Genomic DNA, 25,412 nt, shown 5'->3' with positions numbered 1-25,412 from the left:
ATACTAAAAACATTTTGAACATTTTTGAGAATGTAAGATCATTCTTGCAAGCATTAATTATTTTATTGTGCTATAATAAATTTATATCCCTCAGAGACTATCAAGATATAGAGAGCAGTTTGTCTTTTTCCTGGTCCCAGAGTATCCAGAGTTTTGGGGTCTATTTCTAATAATTTTGTGGGTCTTCTTTTGCTATCAGTTTTTACCTCTCTGCTGGTGTCCATTTATTTGCCTCTGGCATTTCCATTTCCCCCTTCCCCTTTTTATTTGCTGCTTAAAATCAGCCATGAGTTGGAGAAACTAGCAACCAAACTTGTTTGAATTATGTGTAAATAAGAGCAAATAGTCTGATTCAGATGAGTCTAAGAGATATTCATATGAGTAAAATATCTGCTTTAGAACATGGACTTTTATCCCTCCTCAGTTTTCAGAACTGCTTTAGAAAATTAAAATTGCTGGTTAAATGATTTCAAAGTGATAGTCTTATTCACTGTTTTCCAAAATGTGATTAAAGACTTTCCAAAGTTAGCTATGGTTTAGATGAGAATCTTTAATGGCAGAAAATGAAACTAGAATTTAAAGGAATGGGTAGAATGGAATGAAGACTAGGGGAACCTGGCATTTATTTAGTGAAAAGGGTAGTGTGGAAGGAAAACAGAGCAAGATTAGGTCAGGAGATATTATGAAGGTAATTATGGTGGAAAAGGAAAGAAACAAAATTTAGTGATACAATTGAAAGAGGATACCTGTAATTTACCAAGAAAGGGATATTTACAGTGAAAGTTTGGTATCATTGAAATTATAACATTCTCTGATTCCGTATTTAGTTCCCCAAAGGGATGTTGGAAGTCTTCAATAAAATGAGAGAACTAAGCTGTGAACTTTATGTATTCTTGGTCTCCTTGCCCCTCAAATTCCTATACTGTTTATAGCTCAGGCAATTTCAATTCAAAAAACAATTACTAAGTACCTACTATGTGCAAGGTATTATACTAATCATCCTTGATCACTAGACATTTATTAGCAGAAATTATGGGACCAGGCAAAGGCTCTCTTGGAGAACTCTAGTGTGGGTATTGCTTCCCCAAAGCAGACCACAGTTTGTCTATGATTTAATAGATTAGCTCTAAGGAGTTCCCTGAGGAACACAGACGTCAAGTGACTTACCTAGGGTCGCACATCTAGTCAGACTCCAAGTCTGGCACACTATCCACTGTGCCAAACTTCCTCCTTAATAGTTTAAGAGAAGAAATTGTGTTTGAAAATTATTGCTTGGATATCTGTGACTCTTCAGAGAAATTTCAAGAAGCTTAGAGGTTCTTGAACAGCAAAAGATCAATTGAAATTCAAAGAAATATTCCATTTTCTGAAAGAATCTCTTTTCTTTAGAGCTGACTTCTTTAATGGAATAGTAATGAGGTCAATGTAGGTCAACGATGCTGCCTTTCGCCCTTAATGAGGAGTAACGAATAGTGTCTCTTGTCATCTGTGAGATTTCACTATTATATCTGTAAGGCATGGATTTTGTTGGGTAAGCTCATTAAAGGAATGAAGTATCTTGTGACTTGTGCTAAAGAATTAATGAAGTGATAGATCATGTTTAAAACAGAGTTGTCTACTCTATTCCATTGATTTACCTTTCTATTTTTAGCCAGTAGTAGTTGCTTTGATAATTACTACCTTATAATATAGTTTAAGACCTGGAACTGCTAAACCTTCTTCCTTTATATCTTTTTCATTATTTCTTTTGATATTCTTAACATTTTGTTTTCCCAAATGAATTTTATTATTTTTTCTAATTCAGTAAAATATTTTTGGTAATTTAATTGGGATGGCTTTGAATATATAAGTTAGTTTGGGTAAAATTGTCATTTTTATTATATTGACCTTGCCTATCCATGAAAAATTAATATTTCTCCATTTATTTAAATCTGATTTTATTTGTATAAAAAGTTTTTAAATAATTTAAATAAATTTAATAATTTTATTTATATAGTTATTATTATATAGTTCCTGGATTTGTTTCAGCAGGTGTACTTCCAGGTATTTTATACTATCTAGAGTTATTTTAAATGGGGTATTTTTTTTGCTATCCATTCTTGCAGAGTTTTGTTTGTTATGTATAGGAATGTTGATGATTTGTGTGGATTTACTTTATATTCTGGTACTTTGCTACAATTATTAATTGTTTCAAATAACTTTTTAGTTGAGTCTTTGGGATTGTGATGGAATACTGTTGTGCTATAAGAAGCAATGAACTCAATGATTTTTTTTCAAATTTATTTATTTTCAATAATCACTTCCATAAATTTTAAATTTTCTCCCCTTCCCTTCCCCCTCCTCCCCAAGACAGCACGCATTCTTATATGGGTTCTACACATAAATTCTTATTAAACACATTTTCACATTAGTCATGTTGCATAGAAGAACTAAAACCAGTGGGAGAAAACATGAATAAAACTAGATAAAACCAAACATAACGAAAGAGAAAATAGTCTGCCTCATTCTGTGTTCCAGCTTCATAGTTCTTTCTCTGGATGTGGATGGCATTTTGTTTCGTGAGTCCTTTGGAACTGTTTTAGGTCCTTGCTTTGCAGTGAAGGACTACGTCTATCAAAAACAGTCCTCACACACTGTGGCTGTTACCATGCATCGTGTTCTCCTGGTTCTGCTCACTTCACTCAGCATCAGTGCATGTAAGTCTATCCAGGTATTTCTGAAGTCCAACTGTTCTTATGTCATTTCTTATAGCATAATAGTATTCCATTACTTTCATATACCACAACTTGCTCAGCTGTTCCCCAATTAATGGGCATTCCCTTGATTTCCAGTTCTTGGCCACCACAAAAAGAGCTGCTATAAATATTTTTGTAGATGTGGGTCATTTTCCCTTTTTTATGATCTTTTTGGGATACAACCCTAGAAGCAATATTGCTGGGTCAAAGGGTATGCATATTTTTATAGCTCTTTAAGCATAGTTCCAAATGAGCTCAATGATTTTAGAAAGGCATGGAAAGACTTACACAAAATAAAGAAAAGTGAAAAAAGAACATTTTACACAGTAACAGCAATATTGTTTTAAGAATGACTTTGAGGGAATAATGTCATTTTGTCTATTATAAATACTCTAATTAAATATAAAGGACATATGAAGAAAGATGCTGTCTCCAGAGAAAGAACTTTATAAATAGAAGTTTGCATAGAATAATACATACCTATCTATTTATGTCTAATATTAGTCATCTCTGGGGCAGGGAGAGGGAAGAAAAAAGGAAATAAGAAATTTACACGATAATTTTGTTTTTCTATTTGAAAGATCTAACAATTTGTGTATGATAGATTTGCACTTTCATGTGCAATCATTTTTTTATTGTGCTATGTTATGGAAATGCTTGTTTTAGTCCATAAATTAAAAACAAAATAATTTTTTAAAAAGATATTTGATAATTGAGTCAAAAGAATGAGCTCTCAATGGAGGGACTCTCCTTCTTGTCCCTGTACTACATAAATAAGACAAAAACCTAGAAGATATATAATGTCAAGAGTTGATATGTAGATCAGAAGGCAGAATGAAATGCATTTTATCTGAGTAAGAGAGGGCATTCTTGTCCATCTATTAATCATCCAAACCTCTGAGTTTTTAATGTATCTCTAACTTGTATACCATATCCCTGATTATATTCATGAAAGTGAGAAAGGATACTGAAGAGTATAGGCCTAATCATGACGCTTCATTGAAAGAAAAAACCCAATAGATATGCCTGGAACCCTGTTATGTGGCCCATACACACTAAGAGGCCTCTGAGTCAGGAAGTTCTTGGTTTAAATTTTGCCTCTGGCACACACTAACTGTATGACTTTGGACAAGACAAACTCACTACCCAGAGGCACCTTGTAAGAGATTATAATTTGCAGAGAAGATGCCAATCTATATGGGTGGAGGAAGTTTCTTCCTGGGGAATTCTATATCTACGAAATCACAGATCCAGTCCCATTGCATCTATTATGTTCTCTGTGACAGAGAACACAGACACAACCTGTCATTCCATTGTCCCCATACTTTCAGGGCTTTCCTACTTGCCTGTGAGATAAACTTCAGACTCATAGAACTGTACAATCCTACCTCCAAACTACCTTTCTAGCCTTATTTCAGGGTGTCCCCTTTCACTCATTCTACATTTCAGCCAAACTGAGTTACCAGCTTTTCCCTCTAACTTCTCTCTCCTTCTTTGTGCCCAACTGTTCCTCAGGCTTGGGCACAAAGGCACAAACACACCATCTTCACTAGGTTCTCCTGTTTTTTCAAAGTGAAGCTTGAGTATCACCTCTTCCATGAAGCTTTCCCTGGTCCCTCCAAACAAAAGGGATCTCTTCTTCTCAGGATTTTCCAGAGTACTTTTTTTTTTTATTTCTCCTTTGTCCTTGTTATATTTCACCTTGTATCACACTTATTTGCATGCATATTGTCTTTCTGCTATTAGAGGATAAGCTCCTTGAGGCTAGAGACTCAATATGTGGGGTTTTTGCAATTTTATATCCCTACTAGCTATATCCCTAGGGTCTTGCACAACATAAGCATCCCATGTTTGTTAAATAAAATTGAATCAAATTATTCTTTGTCAGAATTTCTCTTTTCCCTGACCTGACATGTTACCACATTCAAGTACTGGTAGCAATAAATTTATTGTCCTGCAGCTACCTTCTCCCTTTGGTGGGTGTTTTCCAGACCCTTCATTTTGAAGAAAAGGCCTAGACCAGATGTGCCTCAGTAAGCAGACTTTGCCATTATTCTTCAGAAGCCTCTGATGTTCTCTTGTCCCATTGGTGAGTGCCTCCCAAAACCATCCTGTCCATTTCACCATTGTAATATCTCTTACATACTTCACCTTCTTTCCTCTGATACTGCCACCACCCTGGTGGCTTGGTCTATTGAAATAGCCATCTGGTTGGCATCCGTGTCTCAAGTTTCTCCCTACTCCAATAATCCATTTTCCACTCAACTGTTAAATGGAAGAGCTTCTAAGGGGAGAAAGGGAGGGAATAAGCATTTACATAGTGTCTACTACCTGCCAGATACACTATGCTAAGACAGATATTGCCTCATCTGATTCTTAAAGCATACACCTAATCCCTGATTCCTTGTGACACATACCCCCATTCAATAAATTTCAGTGGCTCCATATAATTATAAAATATAAAATCCTTGTTGTCATTCAAAGCTTTTTGGGACTTGCTGTTTTCCTGCTTTCCCAGTCTTTTTGACTCAGTGACACTAGACTCCTCTCTTTTCCTCATAGTAGACATTCTGTCTCCAAGTTCTGGGCATTTTCATTGCCTGTCCCTCATTTCTGGAATTTTCTCCCTTCTCATCTTGCTACCTGGCTTCCCTAGCTTCCCTGCTATAATCCCAGCTTTTACAAGAAGCTTTCCCTGATTCTCCTTAATTTTAGTGCCTCCCTATGGTGATTATCACACACACATACACACACACACACACACACACACATCTTATTTTTACAGTTACATTCATGTTGTCTCCCTCATTAGATCATGAGCTCCTCAAGAGCACAGACTGTCTTTTGTCTTTCTTTGTGTCCTCAGCACTTAGAACAGTGCTTAGGATATCATAAGTTAGGCATTTAATAAATACTTATTAACTGACTGACTAGTCATGCCTCATTCCCTGCCCTACCCCAGCTTTTCAGCTCCATTTAAAATATTGCCTTCCCCTACTAGGATGTAATCTCCTTGAGGATGGGAGCCATCTCCAGTCTTCCTGATCTACATCTGGCCACTGGACCCAGATAGCTCCAGAGGAACAAGTGAGGTTGGTGACTTTGCCCAACCCTGCCTCACTTGAATCCGATTCACTTGCAAGTCATGTCATCGCATTCCTGATGTCATGGTCCTCTTCAAGAATGAAGGACAACCAACAACAACTGTGAGGAGAGGGACTGTCTTTCTTTGGCTTCATTTTTAATAATAGAAGAGTGTCATAGAAGGGAATGTTGCTTTGCAAACCAAAGTGCTTTGAGCTCCATGGGTTAAAAAAAGAGAGACTATGTACTGTAATGAGTTAATGATTATGTTTTTATTTTTCTCTCTGAAAAGTGATATGTTAGAAAGAAAAACAAACCAGAAATCAACCAAGCATGAATGAACACAACTCATCTATTTTCCTGAAAGTCGTTGCCAGAACACTAACAAATGTGCCTGTGGTTTTAAATGAAGCTTCTTCATCCAAAGCTAATTATATTATCTTGATCAGTCGTCCTTGATTTAATGAGTTTGTATTGTGGAGCTGATGATGTAATTTAAAAGTAATTTATTGAAGGCCCTCCTCAACATGGACCCAACTTATTCTTACAAACTTACCTTGCTGAATATTTTATACTTTGGACAACCTGGATCACTCACAGTTGCTTAATGTTCACTGTGTACCTTCTTGTACCTATGCCTTACTCATGCATACTTAGTCCCTGGAATATCTTCCCCTTGTCCAAAATTTATTCATCTTTCAGTGCTCAGCTGAGGTGCTAGCTCCTTCATAAAGTCTTCCCTGAAACACTCAACTTGAAGCTATATATTTTTCTTTCTCTGAATCATCCTATTGCGGTAGATATGTTCTCTGGGCTCACTATCCCAGAAGCAGGCTGACTTCATCTTCTTCCTAGAGTCTTAGGTATACTCCTGGGCAATTGGGTATCTCCTTTCTAATGCTATGGGCTAAAACCTTATTCTGGATCTGTTCTTCCCATGATTAATCATCAGTAACTAATACCCCCAGTTCCATTTAATCAAATAACATCCATTAGCTTTTACAAAGGGATATTTCTTTTGAAGATATGGCAGAAATGGAAGTGAAATGAAGTACAAACATTTCATCTTCTCAGCACCTCAGGCTCTGAGGCAAGTAAGCAGGCTCAGACTTAGCACAGTTTCCATATACCATTTGTCCCCCCAAATTTATGACCAAATAGGACATTGTTGACGGTTGAGTCCTCATTTCAGTTACCACTTAGCTGAATCCTAAAGATTGCACCTTGATCCTTGAGCTGACTGCAAAACCTAGCATAGAATCAACTCCCACACTCATGAATGCCAGAATTCCTGCTGGAGGGCTTACTCCTCTGATCTTTCAAACTCATAGGGTTGTAGCCAACAAATTAACCTCATTTACCTAAAATGAAAGCACAAACACTGAGGGAGGCTAAGAACCAAGGGCCATTTTCACACGACTGTAGTTCTCTCCATAGTGTTATCTCTCACCAAGCATGGTGATCAAAAAACCAAGAGAAGAGTTTCAGCCAACAGAGAGGTGGAGAGCAAGTTGTTGTGTTCGTCCTTTATTGCTGAAGAAGACCACACCATCAGAGAAATATTGACATCATTTGCACTTGACTTTGTTTTCAGTGAAGAAGGGTTATGCAGGTCACCAGCCTCACTTCTCCTGAGCCATGTGAATCCAGAGACTAGATATTCATCAGGATGACTGCAGATGACCCAGGATGTACTGGGAGACCTTGGCCCCTTTAGGCCAAGGTCTATTCAGGACTCACTTAGGGTGAGATAATGCCCATTCATTGAATAGGCCTGTTTAAGAAGTAGTCAGGGGGTGGCCCCTTTGTGTTGTGTTTGTCCTTCATTGCTGAAGAAGACCGTGCCATCAGAGAAATGATGATATGACTAGCACTTGACTTTGTTTTGAATGAGGGAGGAACTAAAGTCTTTTGAAGACATCACCATTTCCAAAGAAACTACTATTGGCTATGTGGTTGGCATCCCAGAAACCCTTATAGAATATCTATGCATCTCCCAAGTCTCACCAAGGCACATTCATTACATATTATTGTATCTCCCTCAGAATCAAGTTTCTCAGACTCTTCCACATGGGGAATTGTATCTGTGGCATTTTGTGCTCTTGTTACACTAGCCATCTGCCTGTACCTTTCTCTTAGTTCTTACTACCAAGCATGGTACTGTCACCTGCTTAACTGCTGACAATCCAAGAAGAGACTCTAGTTCTTAGAACCTTAGTAGTTTTCCTGATCTTTGAAGTTTAGAAGAGTGTAGTATAATTTTTTCTGTCTCTGATATTCTTCTTAAGAGCAGAAAAGAACAAATGCAAAGAGGAAAAGAAACAGACATGCCATATTCATGGCCACTTATAACTCTTGGTGGGGAAATAGGTAGCTGATGGCAGGAGGCTGTGGGGCAACTAGGTGGCACAGTGGATAACATGTCAAGTCTGAAGTCAAGAACACTCATCTTCCCAAGTTCAGATCTGACCTCATATACTGGGCAAGTCATTTAACTCTGTTTGCCTCAGTTTCCTCATCTGTAAAATGAACTGGAGAGAGAAATGGCTAACCATGGTAGTATTTTTGATAAGAAAACCCCAAATGGAGTCACAAAGTGTTAGCCATGACAACGTAGCAGGAGATTGTTGCCACCACCTGTCTCCCTACCTGGAGGCTTACAGCTTTTATTGCCTCACTCACCAACAACAAAGAAAGAGTGTGATTTCTCATATTACTGCCTTTTGCATCTCACTGTGTTCTGGCTCAGCAGCAAGAATCAATCACAGAATACCTATGCATGCTCTGAAATGGAGACCAAGACTCTTCCATTATACATTAGCATGAGTTTCCAAAAGCAGGCTCACCAAGCCTATTTACATGGTTTGGCAGCAGGCAGAACCTGCTGTGTATCATCTGAGAATGGGTTCCAAATTGCCAGTCTCATTACATTTGTGAGGAAGGAGTTTATCCATGCATGGTAAACTTGGTTACCATTATCCTAATGCTTAGGATCAAGAGAGCCTCATTTATCAAAAAGCAATATTCTTTGGACTCCAGCTACAGACTGGACAGTAACTAGCTAAATAGAATTTTATTAAGCACTTTCCATTTGCCAAATACTGTGCTAAACACTGGGAGAAATACAAGAAAATAGACAGTCCCGATCCTTAAAGACTTCCCTGATGGGAAGACAACACATACAGGAACAATGGAAAGGTGGGTTTGGGGAAAAATACCCATGCAAAGCTGCTGAAAAGGAGGTGGAAAAATCTAGAGAGTGAATTAAACTGGAGCAAAGTGAAAATGCCTGGACCCCTCATGAAATGACAGTTCAGACTAGGGACTTCTCAGTCTCAAGAGTTGTCCTCAGGATAGAGGCATCTCTAAGGGGGCAAGGCTCCTGATGAGGAGGGAGAAAAGTCGAAAGAATGAGCTGAGTCAGGAGTATATGATAATACCTTCCAGTATGTACTCTGATTGAATGGGTGAGCTTTCAATACATGCAATTTAAAAAGTGGGGGAGTCTTGTGAGACAGGTTATCACAGAGAGAGAGTTGAAGAAAAGTGATAGTGGCATCTCAAGCTAACTTCAAGGGCTCACATGATAGTGAGACTACAGTGTCAAGAGAGGTCAGTGCAGCACCAAGAGAGGCCAAGGCTCTCTGGACTTCAGCTGTTCCAAAAAAGAATTAAAAGTGATCTCTACAATGCACCCTACTTGTTGTGCTGAGCAGCCGGTGTTTCTAACTTTGCTGCTAGGGCCAGTTTCTCTCACACTTTCTATGAATGAGTCAGTGTGCCTCCCTCTTGTTTCATTAGAGAGACAAAAAAGTTTATTGGGAATAAGCTGGTGCAGAGATTCTCAACCTGGTGTCCATAAACCTGGGTTTTAAAAAAATATTTCACAAACTGTATTTCAATATAACTGCTTTTCTTTGTCATTAAAAAACATTATTCTGAGAAAGCGTCCATAGACTGTACCAGATTGCCAAGAGGATCTTTAACACACAGACACACACACAAAGCTAAGAACTTTGGGGCTAGTGCTTCTGGGACATGAATGAAGGCAAGAGTCATTTAGGAATGGCTGCCATGAGCACTAAATATGCTCATGGAACAAACTTGATCAGTTCAGTTTCTTATTACCTTATTATTCTGTTTTATTACATGCATTTACTTTGAATTAATCTGTCTCATGACATGGTCTGGCATATAGAGATATATTGGTAATTCTGGTGTCAGAGAGATGACTGTGAAACCAGGAACCTAAATGTAGCTGAAGGGGAGGGGCTACATTGAGGGGAATTCAGGTATTTGTGCACTTGCCTTATGTATCTAGAAGGGGCTCTCAATGATCTTTACATCCTTTGTGGAGCCTTGTATAGTGCCTTGCTCATAGGAGATGCCATATGTGTACGTGAGTGTGTAGACAGATAGATCGATCTATAGATTGATAGAAAGAAAAAATTGTTTAGGTAGAAACAAAAATAGATTTCAGGTTTCTAAATGTTACTTGGTAATGTTTGGTTTCAAATGGATACTGATGTAAAAGTGTGTGCGTGTATATTTAAAATAAGTTCATTTGTTGCTTTTAGTATCTATATCACAGTCATTTCTGGATGTACTACATCCATACAGTTCCCCCTGAAATTGAGCCTTCCCTTGTAGCAAAGAAAAATAGCCAAGCAAAACATCTGATGGTGTGTATATGCAACATTCTGTCTACAGGCCCCCACTTCTCTGCTAGGCAGTTTTGTTTCATTTTTATTATCTGGAATCATTGTTGTTTTTCATTTGGCTTCAAAAGAATGCTGGGCTTTTTTTTAATATTGAATTGGAGCTTAATGATTTCTTTAAAAGGACATTAAAGCATCTAAAAAAACCTGTTCTTTCCTTCTCTTTCAGGAAATTGAAATTACAATGAAAAATATCAAGAGTCGCCACTTTGGCCATGGGTGCATTTTTACATCTTTGATCTGGACTTTGTTGTTCTTCATTTATTTAAATTATGTTGAAGTGAACCAACTTCTCAAGAATGTGCCTCTCCAGAGTGCTGGACGCCATCAGCCATTTCCTACAAAATTCTCTTCCAATTTTTCCAACGTCCCGAAGCAAATAAGGCCACAGTTAAAAACCAACATTGTTGAGAATAAGTTAGATCAGGATATTAAAGCCACAAATAACATAGTGATTTCTCCTGAACTGGGTAAGTGGATTTAACTTCCATTATTAGCTATTTTGAGAGTATAATTTAATCATTGGAAGATTTAGAAAAAAATGCTTTCATAAATTGTATTTTTAACTGAATGTTGCTTAGGAGTTTATCCCTTTGGTCATAGTAAAAACTCATCTTGCCTTTTTAAAAATTAGATAGCATCTTGTCAGTGATATGACTGCATTTCTATGATTTTCTATGAAGTAGTTCCTCCATGCTTCTCATACTCTAATTAGAGAATTGTGTCCCATTCTGGTCTTGATATTTGATGAATGGTGGTAAACCCATTGAATCTACTATTCTTGACTTCTCCCCTCCCCCATTCCTTAGAATGGGGAGGCAAGTTGATATTACTCATAACAATAGTCCAGCAAAGAGTGCATAGGGAGGGAAATAGTCCTAGGACCTTGACCTTGACCTTAACATTCCAGACAAATTCCTAACAAGATGGGACTAGCATATTGGCTCTTTTCATCTACTAGGAATCCCTTCTCTTGATCTGTTTTGTTTTTCATTTATTGAGTAGTTGCTTTGGCTCACAATTTTAATTTTTGTTTTTGCTCCTGGATTGCCCCAGACAAGCCCCAGCTTCTGGCAATCAACTCATTTTGGTGCCAGGCAAGGAAATATCTCAGCTGTCACCCTGGAAGACTACCAACTGTCTCATATGGCAGGTGCCAACCTGGTCCCTATTAGATGTGGAGAAACTAATAAGAATTTAGAGGAAAAGATCAAAATCAATAAAGGGAAAAAAAAGAGAATTTTTTTGAGGAAAGATGATTTAATGACTTTAGTTACCTATGACAAATAGCGAGGTAGAACAAAAGACATAAAAATTGAAGCTGTGATTATTTAGACACTATATTTAATTTGGTATTTTCAATAATCCATGACTTTATTTCTCCTTTTGACATAGATCATACCTTATCAATCAATCTTGAACAAGCTTTCCCATAAACCTTCCATATACTAAATTTGCCAGAATATACTAAATATACTAAAGCTATTGAGAGAATATACTAAAATGTCAGGGAGATTTTCTGTCTATCCTATAAATATTTTTAGAATGCTGAGTTGTCCATTCTCACTACCTGACAGACCCATATATATTTTATGGTCATACATATGCTCTATAATCTCTTTTATGCCATTTTCTGCAGAAACATCATTCTTGGTAACATTTTTAACCTGCTTGTGCCTAGTATGCATCACAGCATTGCTGTCTAAGTTATTTAATTCTTTTGAAATTAAACTGTTCCCCAATTTGCGGCCATATAGGATTTCCAAAAAACATTGCTAAGAAAGTGGCTTTGTGACAGAGAACAGTTTGAGATTACCATTACATTTTTAGGATCATTGTCTTAAAAAAGAAGCCAAAGGCCTTAGGGGTGCGTGTAGTGTTTTGGTCACTACTGCTAATCAAAGATTTGGGCTTTAAAGGAGAAAGACATTTAGGAAATGAAGAGCTGGTTGAGAAGATGGCATCTGAGAACGAGATTTGCGTTTCTGGGCCATAGCTTATAATGTGAGAGTAATAAGCATTTGGCCAAGGATGGAGTATACCCGGAATATGCTGGTAAAACTATTTGCCTGGATTCTAACAAATCCATTTAAAGGGGATTTAAGCTGAAAAAAAAAGGAGAAACAGGAACACTACTCTATTCACCACAGTGTGAGAAGAACAGTAGAGATGCCCAGAAATCGACAAAAAGCAAAATTCAAGAAAGCAAGTAGTAAAACCCATGGCCTTAGATGTCTGATGTCAAATATATAAAATGCAGATAACCAAGCAAGGCAGAGTAGAGATCCTAAATCTGGGAGGCAAATTTAACTGAATAGGTATCCCTGAGACTATGTGTTGGTATCCATAACTAGAATATCATTAGAAAAGTATACCTTATTCAAATAGGGATAGGTTAAAAAGGGGAGGGAGAAGGACAATACACACACACATACATAAATGCAATATATATACATACATATATACATATATCACGTATACATACATAGGAATTAGAAGGTAGTTATATGGTGGAGAGGATTTGGATAAAGATTAGTAGACACAGAAATAGAAGTGATAGTCATCAGAATATACTATAGACCAACTATACAGATAAAGGAAATAGAAGAAGAGTTTAGGGAAAAAATCATAAATCTATCTTGAAGCATGATATGGCAGTGATGCAGGGTTCAGATATCCAAAAACTTGCTGTTTCTCTCTCTGTCAAAAGCAGAGTAGGTAATGATTTTCTGACTTGCCTTTATGATAAGTTCATCCTTCAAAGGTAGAACAACCATTGAGGGAAATTTGCTATTCTGGATCTGATTCTGACCAGCCAAGAGGACCATCTTGTTGAAGAAGAAATTGTGGAAAACTTTTTACAAGTGCTAATAACATCTTCAAAATTGTAACAGAGGAGGAGAAAACCAGGTATGGTCTAACATGCACTCTAGATTTTGGAAGAGAAGTTTTCAGAGTTCAGAAAATGGATAGAAGGATCCAGCAGACTAAAATTCTACAGAAGTTATCCCCTAAAGGATAGAATGCTCTCAAGAATTAAATTTTGAAGACACAAAAAGAAGCAATTCTAATGAGAAGGAAAATGGGGATATATTTAAAGAAGTTAACATGGGTGCACAGGGAGTTCAGAAAACTACCTTAATTTTAAGATGTGGAATATGAATATGACATGAAATTTGAAAATGTAGCATCTTCCTGTAACAAGAGTGATAGGTATGCTAAAAGTCAGAATGAGTCAAGAATGAGGAAGAAAATTATTGCCAATGAAAACTGCTATTTTGAAAAACAGAAGGATTAAAGAAGAGACAGGAACAAATGCCCTGATGGAATGATGATAAAAGTCAGTGGAGAGAAGACAGAACCACTCAACTCTAATAATGGTTCAGTTTTCCCTGCTGAAGATGCAGAATAATGTTTGGATTGGAAACAACTCGTCAAAAATGGCAGCTATTAGGTAAATCTATCTATCTGCTTATCAACCTATCTTTCTATAAGTATAGAAGGTTCAAAGGAATATTAGAACTTGAAACTCCACTATCACGTCTGTGACACCTGTTCATGTCTATGTATGTGTATATGTATACATATGCACATGTGTGTATATGTATGTTAGTGAGCATGCATCTACATGTGAGTGTATGTTTCAGGGTCCTGAAAGATGTAATAGATGTAGTTGCTAAGTTACTGTCAGTGATCTTTGAAAGATTATAGAGAAAAGGAGCTGTTAGGATTGGAGAAACGCAAATAACTTGATTGTAGAAAACTAGAATTCAGTGAGCTGGCCGCAATTCTTGGCAACATTCTAGACCATTCTTTTCCATGGACGGTTATTGTATAAACTGATTCTTTAAAATATGAATTCAGTTATCAAGAAAGAAGCTCTCAGGGTTTTTGCCAATTTTCTATACGGCTGAGATGAAAATATTCAGTGACGGGTAAGAAGCTAATAGGAGACATTTTCTTGCTTTACGTTTCAACATGTATCTACTAGTTTTCTTCACAGACTACCAGGAATGCACATGGAGTATAATAATGGAAATATATTTTGCCCTTTGAATTTTATATATAACTGTGTTGATAAGACCAAAGAGAAGAATACGGCCAGGGTTAGTAAAAATCAAAAAGGAATTAGGTTTAACATTTTAGAATGAATTTTGTGTTTGCCTTTGAAAGACTTGAAAGCAGAAAAATGATGTCCCAAACCAGGGGTGGGAAACCTGTGACCTCAAGGCCACATGTCGCCCAGGTCCTCAAGTGTGGATCTTTGAATGATTCGGTCCTAGAGGGCCACATGTGGCCTCGAGGTCACAGGTTCCCCACTATTGTACCTAAACTATAAGACCAGAGAAGAAAATCATGTAATCTAACTGAAAACAAAATACTATCTGACAAAATAATTTGGAATCATCAACTGACATGATTAGAGCTGTCAAGGTATCTTAGAGATCACCTAATTCAAACTCTTTATTGCGCTCCAAGGAAATAAAATGACTGACCCAAGGTCACATAATCTAATAGGACCATATTCCTAGAAGTGCGTTTAGACTTCTATTATCCTAAATTACATTTTACTTTGGAAAATAGACTCTACCTCATCTTTTCTGATAGATTTAAACAGTTTCTAAATAAAGTTTTGTATTTTAAGAGTGTTCTTTTAAAATTTTTCATGTACTAGATACATATATTTGGGCTCCAAGCTGATATTCAGTTCACTTAAATTGCTTCATTAAATTACAAATAGACCATCTGAATACTTTTTGCAAACTTTTTTTTCCTCTTTCAAATTCTTTTTTATCTTAGGATATTATTCTCTCAAATTTCTAAAGTACCCAGCAACAGTCAGGCTGGGGATTCCTTATTCTAAAGAAACATAGCAGAAAAATTCTGTGTAATAATAGCCAAAGGTGGATATTTTTCTAGTTTTCTTGTGGACAATTTAGAGTAGTGAATAAAATATGCTTTTAGAACATACTAAAATGCTCACACTTCTACTGCTAAAAAAAAAACCACAATAGGACACCTCCGACTGACAGCTAAGGATAGATTTTTTTTTCTGATTCTCTTGTGGAAAATGATCTTTGTACTAGAAAGAGCAGAGCAACAATGTCTAAGTGGAAGTTGTTACCCAAGGTAAATAAGGGGATAATAATAAAATGACATATCTATAGAGCCCTTTTAAGTTTCCAAAGGATTTTACACTCATACAATAATCCTGTGAGGCAGGTACTATGACTGTAATTGTCTCCACTGTAAAGATAAGAAAATTGAGGCCAAAAGAGATTAAATGATGTACCTATGTCCACACAAATGAGTAAGGGTCAGAGTCTGGATTCAGGCCCAGGTTTTCCTGACTCCAAGTCCAACATTCTATATACTATACACACTACCCCTGATGAAGTCAGGTCATCTGACTCATACACCATTCCTCTAGTATCAAAAGAACTGGCAGATCTGATTGCTGAGACACTCATAGTGATCTTTGATGATGGTGACAATGATGATAATAGCTTTTATATAGCACTTTAAGGTTTGCATCTCTTTTGATCCTCCCAATAATACTGAGAGGTAGATGTTACTGTTATCCCTATTTTATAGATGAGGAAAGTGAGGCTAAAAGAGATTGAGTAACTTACCCATGGTCACATAACCAGTAAGTGTCTAGGGCAAAATTGGAACTTGGTCTTCCTGACTCCAAGATCTCTGTCCTTGGTATTTGGCTTTATGTCTTTTTTTCCAATGTTCAATTATCTTTTTTTTTTAAAGAAATTTAACAATAAGAAAGAAAACACCTATGAGAGAACACTGTCTTTATCAGAATGCTGTCTGAAAGGTGATATGACTAGCCTTGGTTGTTTAGGAAAGGTACAAAATTAGCATCAGAGCTTTGAGGTATGTTGGTGAACTAGATTTATTTTTTGGTTGATGCACATAGCATCTTGTAAAGTTACTAATTAGAAAATAGTTGATTAGAATAGTAAACTTTGACAAGCAGTTTGTATTCTCTTGATATATATTCTATGCTGCTTGAGTAGTCTCTGTGAAGTCTGATTTATGGTGACTGGAATCAGGTCTGAGTTAGTCTTAGACCTAAGTGAGTCCTTGTTGCTTCTAGGACAGTATCCAAATGCTTCACTTTGGCATTTAAAGTCTCCCCCGTCTGGATCTAGTCTACCTTTCCATCATTGTTACACATTATCTTTTTCACACAATCTCTATTCCAGCCTAAATGGCCTAGAGTACTTACTATTCTTCAGGCTTGGTTCTCCATTTTCCACTTTCATCCCTTTGCCTAGACTTTCCAATTTTTATTCCCATATGGGGAATGCATTCTCTCCTCCATCTCATAGAATTCCTAGTTTTGTTTATGAATCTTGCTAAATATTGGAAAATCTTTCTCCAGAAAGATTAAAATAATTTGCAGAGCCATCAGCAACATATGTATCTATTTCCCTACAGTCTTGCCAATATTGTTTTTAAGCACTTTATTTTTGCTAACTTAGTTGTTTATAAGTACCTCAAATCTCTGTTATTTTGCATTTCTTTAATTACTAGTAGGGCTGTATTTTCTTTCATGTCATATTTCCATAGATATTTATTATTTGTATTTCTTCATGTGTAAACTGTCTGTTCCTTGCTATGCCATTATAACCATCCAATCTTTGCCAAGTCACTTCACCTTACAGAGCCTCAGTTTCCTTATCTGTATATGAAGGAGTTGGACTAGATCAGGAGACCTTAGTTGTTGTTTTTTTTAATTTGATAACTGTATTTTAGCATAATTGGTTTTCTTTAAATTGCATGCATTTTATTTTGTGTATTTGGAAGCATTCTGAGAAGAGGTACATACATAAATTTTACCAGACAGCCAAACAGGTGCGCATGACACAAAATAAACCCATAAACTAGATAAGACTTAGACCAATCTCAGGTCTCTTCTGGTACTGGCATTTTGTAGCTTTGTGACTTAATAAGCAGAATCTCATTGTTGACCTTAAATATTTGCATCTATTTTCCATATATTCTACATGGTAAGCTTTTTATCATTTTTGTGAATAGGTTTTGTCTTATTTATTTGTATTTTTGCCCTCATAGCCTAGCACAGTGCCTGGAACAGAGTAGGCATTTAATAAGAATGTGTTTGATTAATTTTCTCAATTTCCTTCATTCTATTGTTTTCCTTTTCATATTTATTTTATGGGACTCTCCTGTGCCTTTTCATTGGTATAGCTGAGTAATTTGATAGTTTCTACTCCTGCAGTCTTCAGAAGTCTCCCCTGCATAGCTAAGATGAATATGCTATGTCATCTTATTCTATTTTTTAAAAATATTTGATTCTTTGACCAACTAAAATTTATTACAGTTTATAAATGAGGTATGGATCCAAGTCAAATCTTATCCATTTATCTCAATATTTATTCTCATTGTTTTACTTCTATTTTGTCCTATCTGAAGGTCTCAGAAGGTTTTTCTGGAACTTTTATTTTTTTCTGTTGGTCAATTTTTTTCTGCTTTTAATTCAAATCTTAAGGCCATCATCATTACCTAAAATTATATTATATTCTTGCCAACTTATTATTGGGGGAACATGAGAGGGGAAGAGGGAAACAGTTTTATTCCATCATGTATAGGTCACTCCTCCTCTTGACGCTGTCCATTGGACATGACTTGTACAATTATTCTTATAAAACCATTTCACTTTCAAAAGTTTATAGACAGCTAAATGGTGCAATGGATATAATAACAGACCTGGAGTAAGAAGTCCTGAGTTCAGATATTGACTCAGATACTTACTAGCTGTGTGACCCTGGAAAAGTCACTTGACCTCTCTCTGCACCTTCATCTGTAGAATGAGAATAACAATAACACCTATCTACCAGGGATTTTGTTAGGATAAAATGAGATAATATTTGTAACTGCTTTGCAAACCATAAAGCTAGCTATTATTAGTATGTCAGTTCTGTAAAATATTCTACATATTTTAATGAGCATTAAATTAAATCTATTTACTCTATGATTTTAAATTCGTTATATTAAAATTTTACATTATATTAAATCTATAATTTCAAGAGTATTGTCATCTTTAAACATAGAGTATTCTTACCTTTAGTTCTCAGTTCTGAGGATAAAAATATATCTTTCTATTTTTTCATGTCATCTTTTGTTTTTCCTGGAAGGATTTTATGATTTTCTTTGAGTGAATATCTTATGTCCCAAGTCAAGAGTCATATTCAAGTATGATCATTTGGAGGGATATTCGACTGTTGTTTCCTACTAGTATGTCACAAGAATAGAAATGCAAATAATTTTTGTAAATTTAGTTTGATTTTGCTCCCATCATATAACTGACTCATGTCTTTCTGCTGCAGATATGATTTTTTATGAAAACAATAGAATCAGAGACTTGGGCTTCAAGCAATATGGCCTCAACGTACTTATCAGTAACCAACTGAGCTATCATAGAGATGTGCCAGATACAAGGAGCATGGTGTATGTTACTATTTTCTGTAAATACAGTTTAATGTTTGCTTTTGGGGGCCCCTTTAAGTCATGAGGGTAGCATTGAAATTCTACAATTAATCAATTCCTAGTTAGGTAATGCGAAGAAAAAATTCCAATGTTGTGGTACCTCAAGTGAAATCATCTGAGATTGTATTTTCAGATGCAACTATTTTTTTTTAAAGAATGTGGGCCAGCAGAAGAGAGTACTGAGTTTAAAGTCACAGGACATGGACTTGAATCCTGACCCTGTCATTTATCACTTGCATACCTTAGGCAAGTCACAACCCTTCTGTTTCCTTATCTACCAAATAAAAGGTTTTGATTAGATGATTTCCAAGGTCTCCTCTGACATCAAATCTATGATTTCATTCATTATAGACACAAAATAGTGGTCCTCATTTTTCCCTATCTAGTTCTTCTCTCAATGCCCTCACAATTTTTATGATTACATTCACTGCTTCCTGACATGTAGGCACTTAATGAATGCTTGTTGATTGATTAATACCTTTATACCTCTTTGTAACACCTTGTAGTTTCTGGTGGTCCTCAACCAAAGAGGGATGCTAATCTCCCTTTCATCAAGGAAGTTCTTTTCTGAGCTCAGGACTCCGATGGCACAAGGGCAGCAATGATGTGAAACTATGAAACCTACAATCTGAAACCATAGATCCTGAATCCAGGGATCTACAACACTTCTTATGTGGTTCAAAATCACAAATTAGATGGCAAAGAGGAGAAAAGTGATAATTACACCTAATTGAAAAGTATCTCTTGACCAAATTATACAAGAAAGATGGAAATATCTACAAGTCTAATATAATGCAGAATTCTTTTTGTAGACAATGTTTACCTTCTGCACAGAATGATGAAGACATAAAGTTTAACATGATCTAATTTTTTTCTGCTAATACTGTAGTACTGCTAAGTACTAGAATATTTTAGTTGGGATACTGGTCACTAGTTATTAGAATGTAGTGGCTAGTGGTAGTCTCTTTCCAAGATGTAGAGGTGTATGTGTCCTTTAAAAAAGTGATCTATTTTCCCCTAGAAACTTAGTAACACTTAACCAATTTTTAAATATCAATTTATGTTGTAAAGCTCCAAATAAAATTTAAAGATTAAGCTACTTTTATTTTGGCTAGGAAAAAATAATAATATAATATTACATAATAGGATATACTATAACACCACAACATAATGATATAATATGGCATATTATAATACAATGTAACAAAGTAATTAAAAATAACAAAATATAACATAATATGGTACAATATGATACATGCAATGTAACATGTGTTAAAATAATAGCAGATTGTTCTCTATTAACTTCCAAATCCATGTCTGTAGTTGTAAAATTGTTTATGTGTGTATTTTTAATGGTTACAGTTAATACATACTGTATGTTACTTTTATTCCATGACCCTTGCTTTGTAGCACCTTCTGAATGTTTCCATACTTCTTTGCCTTCTTCATATTTATCATTATGTACAGTATAATGGTATTCTATAACATTAATATAGCATCATCTTATTCAGTTATTTCTAAGTTGTTAGGTAAATAGTCTGTTTCTAGTATTTTGCTCTTACAAATAAAACAGGCATAAATACTGTTGTTCAGATAGGTCTTTTCCCCTCCTCCGTATTCTTAAGATAAAGTCCAAGCAATGGAATCTCTGGATTAATCAGAGGGGAAGATCAGTTCTGTGATGGACTATTACAGTTGTAAGCATGTATTGTGCTGCAAAATAACTTAGGTTGCTCCACTGAAGCTGAACCCCTAGTGGATTTTAACATTTTCAACCCTTTTGGGGCTAGTTTGATAGGTATAAGGTGCAATCATAAAGTCTTTTTAAGTACATTTCTCAGACAGAATCTGAACAAGTTCTCTAGTGCTTGAACACATTCCATTCTGTTCCAAAAATTGGTTGTCCACCAGTTGAATCATTTTCTGTTTTCCCTCATTTTCACTGTTTCCTATGACTTTATCTTCATCTGTATTAACTCTGCTCTTGCTTCTGTCTATTAATATTTTCAGATTTTCTATTATATTCTCCATAATCTTAATTCTTTTTTATTATTTCCTTTCAATCTTTTTTTTAAAAAAGCATCATTCACTTTCTCGTTTCAGTTCCTGCCATGATTTTTAAACAACTTCAATTTCTATTTTCATTTCAACTTATGATTTTTTGCCAGTGTTAATTTTTGCTCTAATTCATTAAGTATATCATCCATACATTTGAGATCATCTCTTGGGTTTTTTGAATCATCTTTATGTCTTTGCACTGCTTTGATATATGCTGTAGTTGATCTCATATATTTGTGTTTTTCTAGAGATAGCTACGTATTTATCAGAGCACTTCATTTTACTCAATTTCATTTCTCTTTTTCTGAAATTTTTTGGTTGTTTTGGAGGGCATTTTGAGGAACCTGGATTCCATGCAACCTCTTACTCTGCCATTTCCCCAGAATTCCCAGATAATCTTCTCACAAATTTCTTTTCTAAATTAGACACAGATGAGAATGGGCAGTCTCCAACTTATAAATTGATTGTATTCCAAAAGTTTGTTTGTAAGTTGGTGTGACACACAAAGTATAAATGAGTCATACATATAAAACCCAATTACTATAATTTTAACTAATTTGGAGAAAGATTTATTAGAACTATAGAACATATTTTTAAATGGGGACCAAAACAATTCTTTTAAAAAATATATTTTTCCATGAAAAAATGTAAATTGTCAAATACAATGAGGTTGAGGGAAAATCTTGAGGATGCTTAAATCATTTTCAGGAAATAATTGTGTCAGTCAAGAGAAAAGGAACCCCCCTTCACAGTACATGAGGAAGGAAAAAGGAAACCAGAGAGAAAAAATTCCTTTTCCTGGTGTCTAATGGGAAGGACAGTCTGAAAGAAGGGAGACACATCAATGGAGAAACCTGTCAATTTGGGGAGGATAAAGAATGATATATTAAGATTATAAGATCATAAAGCTAGAGATGGAAGAGAGCTCAGAGGTCATTTAGTCCAACCCTCATTTTACAGATAAGGAAGCTGTTGACCATGGAGGCCAAGTGATGGGCTGAAGGTCACAAGGGTGATAAATACCCAAAGTAGAATTTGAACTCAGATCTGGTAACTGCAAAGCCTGCAAAACTCTTTCTACTTTCCCACACTGAAGCTTATCAACTGTTAATTATGATAACTTTAATTCAATTTTGTTCTTCTTGATGTTTTTTTCTCTTGACACATCACTGACATGGTGCTGGATAATGTCCTGACTTGCCTTCAATAACCTCCTTTCCACTGTCTTCCATCTCATTAAACTGAGACAGTAAATTCACCACAGCAAAAAATTTGGGATGAAAATGTGCAGGATCTTGACAAAATATGTTTGCCTCTTTGGGTTTCAATTTCATCTTCTGTGAAATGACGGATTGGGTAAGATGATCTTTAAAGTCCCTTTCAGTTTTGAAGTTTACCAAACAAGGCCAAACAATCAGCACAATCATAGCAAGAGAAAAAATTATTTGGAAAATATTAGAAAAAGCTAAGTGATCCCATATTCTTTATCTTTTAACAACTAACTTTCTATAAATTCTTATTAATAGCACTATAAATTAGTATAATATGAATATTATAAATAACTTTATTTATAAATTTATTAAATAGCTAGCTAATATTTATAAGAATTTTAGAGATGTTCTCTCTTTTTATCTTCATAGCAACCCTAGGAGATAGGTACTAGTGTCATCCCCATTTTACAGTTGAGGAAACTGAGGCAGACAGGTTACGCGACTGTATTGCCAAGGAAATATTCACAGCATTGATGGCGACTGTGAATATGCTGGTGTAGTTCTGAATTGCAAAGGAGAACGGACCCTCCATGTAGAAGGCAGAAGAAAAACATTTATTCAGACACCAGAAAGCCAAATCCCTACACCAGAAAGCCAAATCCATCACAGCAACAAAGAAATCTATCATAATAACCAAGAAGTCTATACACATTATCAGGCCTTCCCACAAATGAACATCCTCAAGCAAAATACCCTTCTCTCATCCACCGCCAGTTGCCTGATTTCTCTCTCTCTCCCAGATCTAACTGGTTTCACTAACTTTGTCCTAGCTCCGCTCTACCCTTCCTGTTCTACCTGCTCAGCAAGCTTCTCCCACCCCATGTCTTAGGTTTCCATGTAATTTAGGCAAGTGACATGGGCCTATTAACAGGTGTGAAAGATCTTCAAATTAAGCAAAAATACATTAACAATACAGCAACTTGCCCAGAGTCTGAAGCAAGCAGGATTCAAATTCAAGACTTCCTGACTTTAGGTCCAGTGTTCTATATCCTATGATTATTTAATGAAGTGGGGCGGCCTAGTGAAATGAACTCTGGGCTTGCAAAGCAAAAAACCTAGGTTAACTTGTGATGATGGGCAAGTCATTTAACCTCTTTATACTTCACTTTCTCCTATCTCTAAAATGGGAATATTGATACTTGTACAGCTCAAACCACAGGATTGTTAAGAAGAAAGCCCTTTGTAAACTGTGAACTACTATACAAATGTCAGCTTCTCTTATCATCCTAAATAGAATGAGATCAAGGACAAGCAAAGGATGTTAGAAATGAGTATCTAAAATTTGATAAATTAGAGCCTGAAACATTCAAGATTTTTCAATGAATATTTTTCTTCTTATTTTTATGTCTGCAGATGTAAAGCCAAGTCTTATCCCCACTATCTCCCCGTTGCCAGCATTATCATTTGTTTCTACAATGAAGCCCTTTCTGCCTTGCTTCGGACAGTGCACAGTGTCATAGATCATACTCCACAGCATCTCCTTCATGAAATTATTTTGATAGATGACCACAGTGAATTTGGTAAGGAACTCTAAAGTTAAAAATGAGAGCTGACATCCACCTTGGACTGCTGTGATATCCCTGAGGCATTTGGCTTTTCTCTTTCCTTCTGACAATTGACATTCACATAGCTGGCATAAATGAAGATACAGACTGTCTCCTAGACATCACAGTAATTCTAATGGGAGCGGGTACAATTAAGAGCTTGCCCATCCAATAAATGCTAGCTTTAAGAAAATTAGGGTACTTAGTTATTAGTATCATAATTCCTAACTGCCAGGGACTTTATGGATCATCTAGTGACCCTCCTCATTTTATAGGCAGCTAGGTAACTGTAGTAGCAGTCACACTAGCACACAGGATGGACTGCTAGCACAGGTTCTTTGATCTGCTTTTCTAAATGAAAGACAACTTCAAAGGGCTCAACAATCTTACTTTAATTAAACAATGAAGACACAGACAAATCAGTAAAGAGAAGTAAGTATCCAAGAAAGAATCCAACAGACAGTGCTTCAACTGTCTAAACAGAATAACATAGCCACCTACATCCATCATCAGACCTGGAGGGCACCAATGTCCGGGTAGTCAGGGGGCTCTTAACAAACAGCTACCCAGAGTCTTGTCAAGGAAATCAAAAGATCTTCCTCATGAGTGAGCCCCCAAAGCAAAATTCCAACCTCTAGAATATGTAAGAAAGACTCAGCCCCTGATTGGCTCAGAGTCAGAAGGCACAAAACCTATGTGACTCAGCACAGCTGTGAATTATCAGGGTTCAAAGGAGATTAATCCTTCAGATGTTTATAATTTAGCCTGAGCCTGGAAAACTGAACTCCAAAAAGAAAACAAGAAAAATTCCACCTTATTTGCACTTACAATAACCCAGTGGTTAGAGCATTAGACTTGGAGTCAGGAAGACCTAAGTTCAAATCCTGCCTCAGATACTTACTAGATGTATGACCTTGGGCAAGTCACTTACTACCTATCTGCCTCAGTTTCCACATCTGTAAAATGGATGTAATAAAAAGCACTAACAGCTCAGGGTTGTTTGTGAATATAAATGAGATAGCATTTGTGAGGTATTTTTATAACAGCTTGAAGTGTTATAAAAATGCTAGATATTATTATTAAGCAAACCGAGACCCAATAACATTAAATGACATGATGGTTAAGTTCCTAGGCTAGCCTACAAAAGACCATATTTTTATCTTAAATGTTATGGGAAGAGAAAGCAGCAAAGAAGGAGTAAAAGAAAGAGAAGAATGAGATGTGCCAGGAGAATGAGAGAGTAAAAAAAAGGACTTTAAAGAATAGTGTCAATAGATGAGTCGAGTCATAGGGGAAAAATAAGTAATTTCAATTACATCCTGGTTAGATATGTTTTAATGAGGTATCTAAGTAATGAGTCACTGTTTAAAATATTGTTTTTGTGAGAAAAAAATCTCTTCTGAATTTTCAAACAAACTTCTGGAACAAAAACCACTTGCAAATTGTGGACTGACTACATTGTAGTGTGTCGGATTT

General features: G+C 36.0%; 1 protein-coding gene across 3 annotated transcripts in view; it reads left to right on the top strand.

Annotated features, from left to right (window-relative positions):
- LOC140532968 (polypeptide N-acetylgalactosaminyltransferase 11-like) overlaps positions 1–25,412 on the top strand; it is an 82,248-nt gene that overhangs the window by 2,454 nt on the left and 54,382 nt on the right. For 2 of the 3 annotated variants that reach the window (XM_072652166.1, XM_072652164.1), the window contains exons 2-4: positions 10,707–11,007; positions 18,904–19,024; positions 23,746–23,912. In XM_072652166.1, coding sequence (XP_072508267.1) covers positions 10,722–11,007; positions 18,904–19,024; positions 23,746–23,912 — 574 coding nt within the window. In that variant the 5' untranslated portion in view covers positions 10,707–10,721. Of the gene's footprint in view, positions 1–4,726; positions 4,825–10,706; positions 11,008–18,903; positions 19,025–23,745; positions 23,913–25,412 lie in introns of all 3 variants that reach the window. The other variant, XM_072652165.1, reaches the window with a different exon arrangement.

This window comes from Notamacropus eugenii, chromosome 3 (genome assembly GCF_028372415.1).
Source record: "Notamacropus eugenii isolate mMacEug1 chromosome 3, mMacEug1.pri_v2, whole genome shotgun sequence".
Classification (NCBI taxonomy): domain Eukaryota; kingdom Metazoa; phylum Chordata; class Mammalia; order Diprotodontia; family Macropodidae; genus Notamacropus; species Notamacropus eugenii.
Note: the sequence above shows the minus strand (reverse complement) of the source record. Positions and strands in the feature narration are given on the sequence as shown.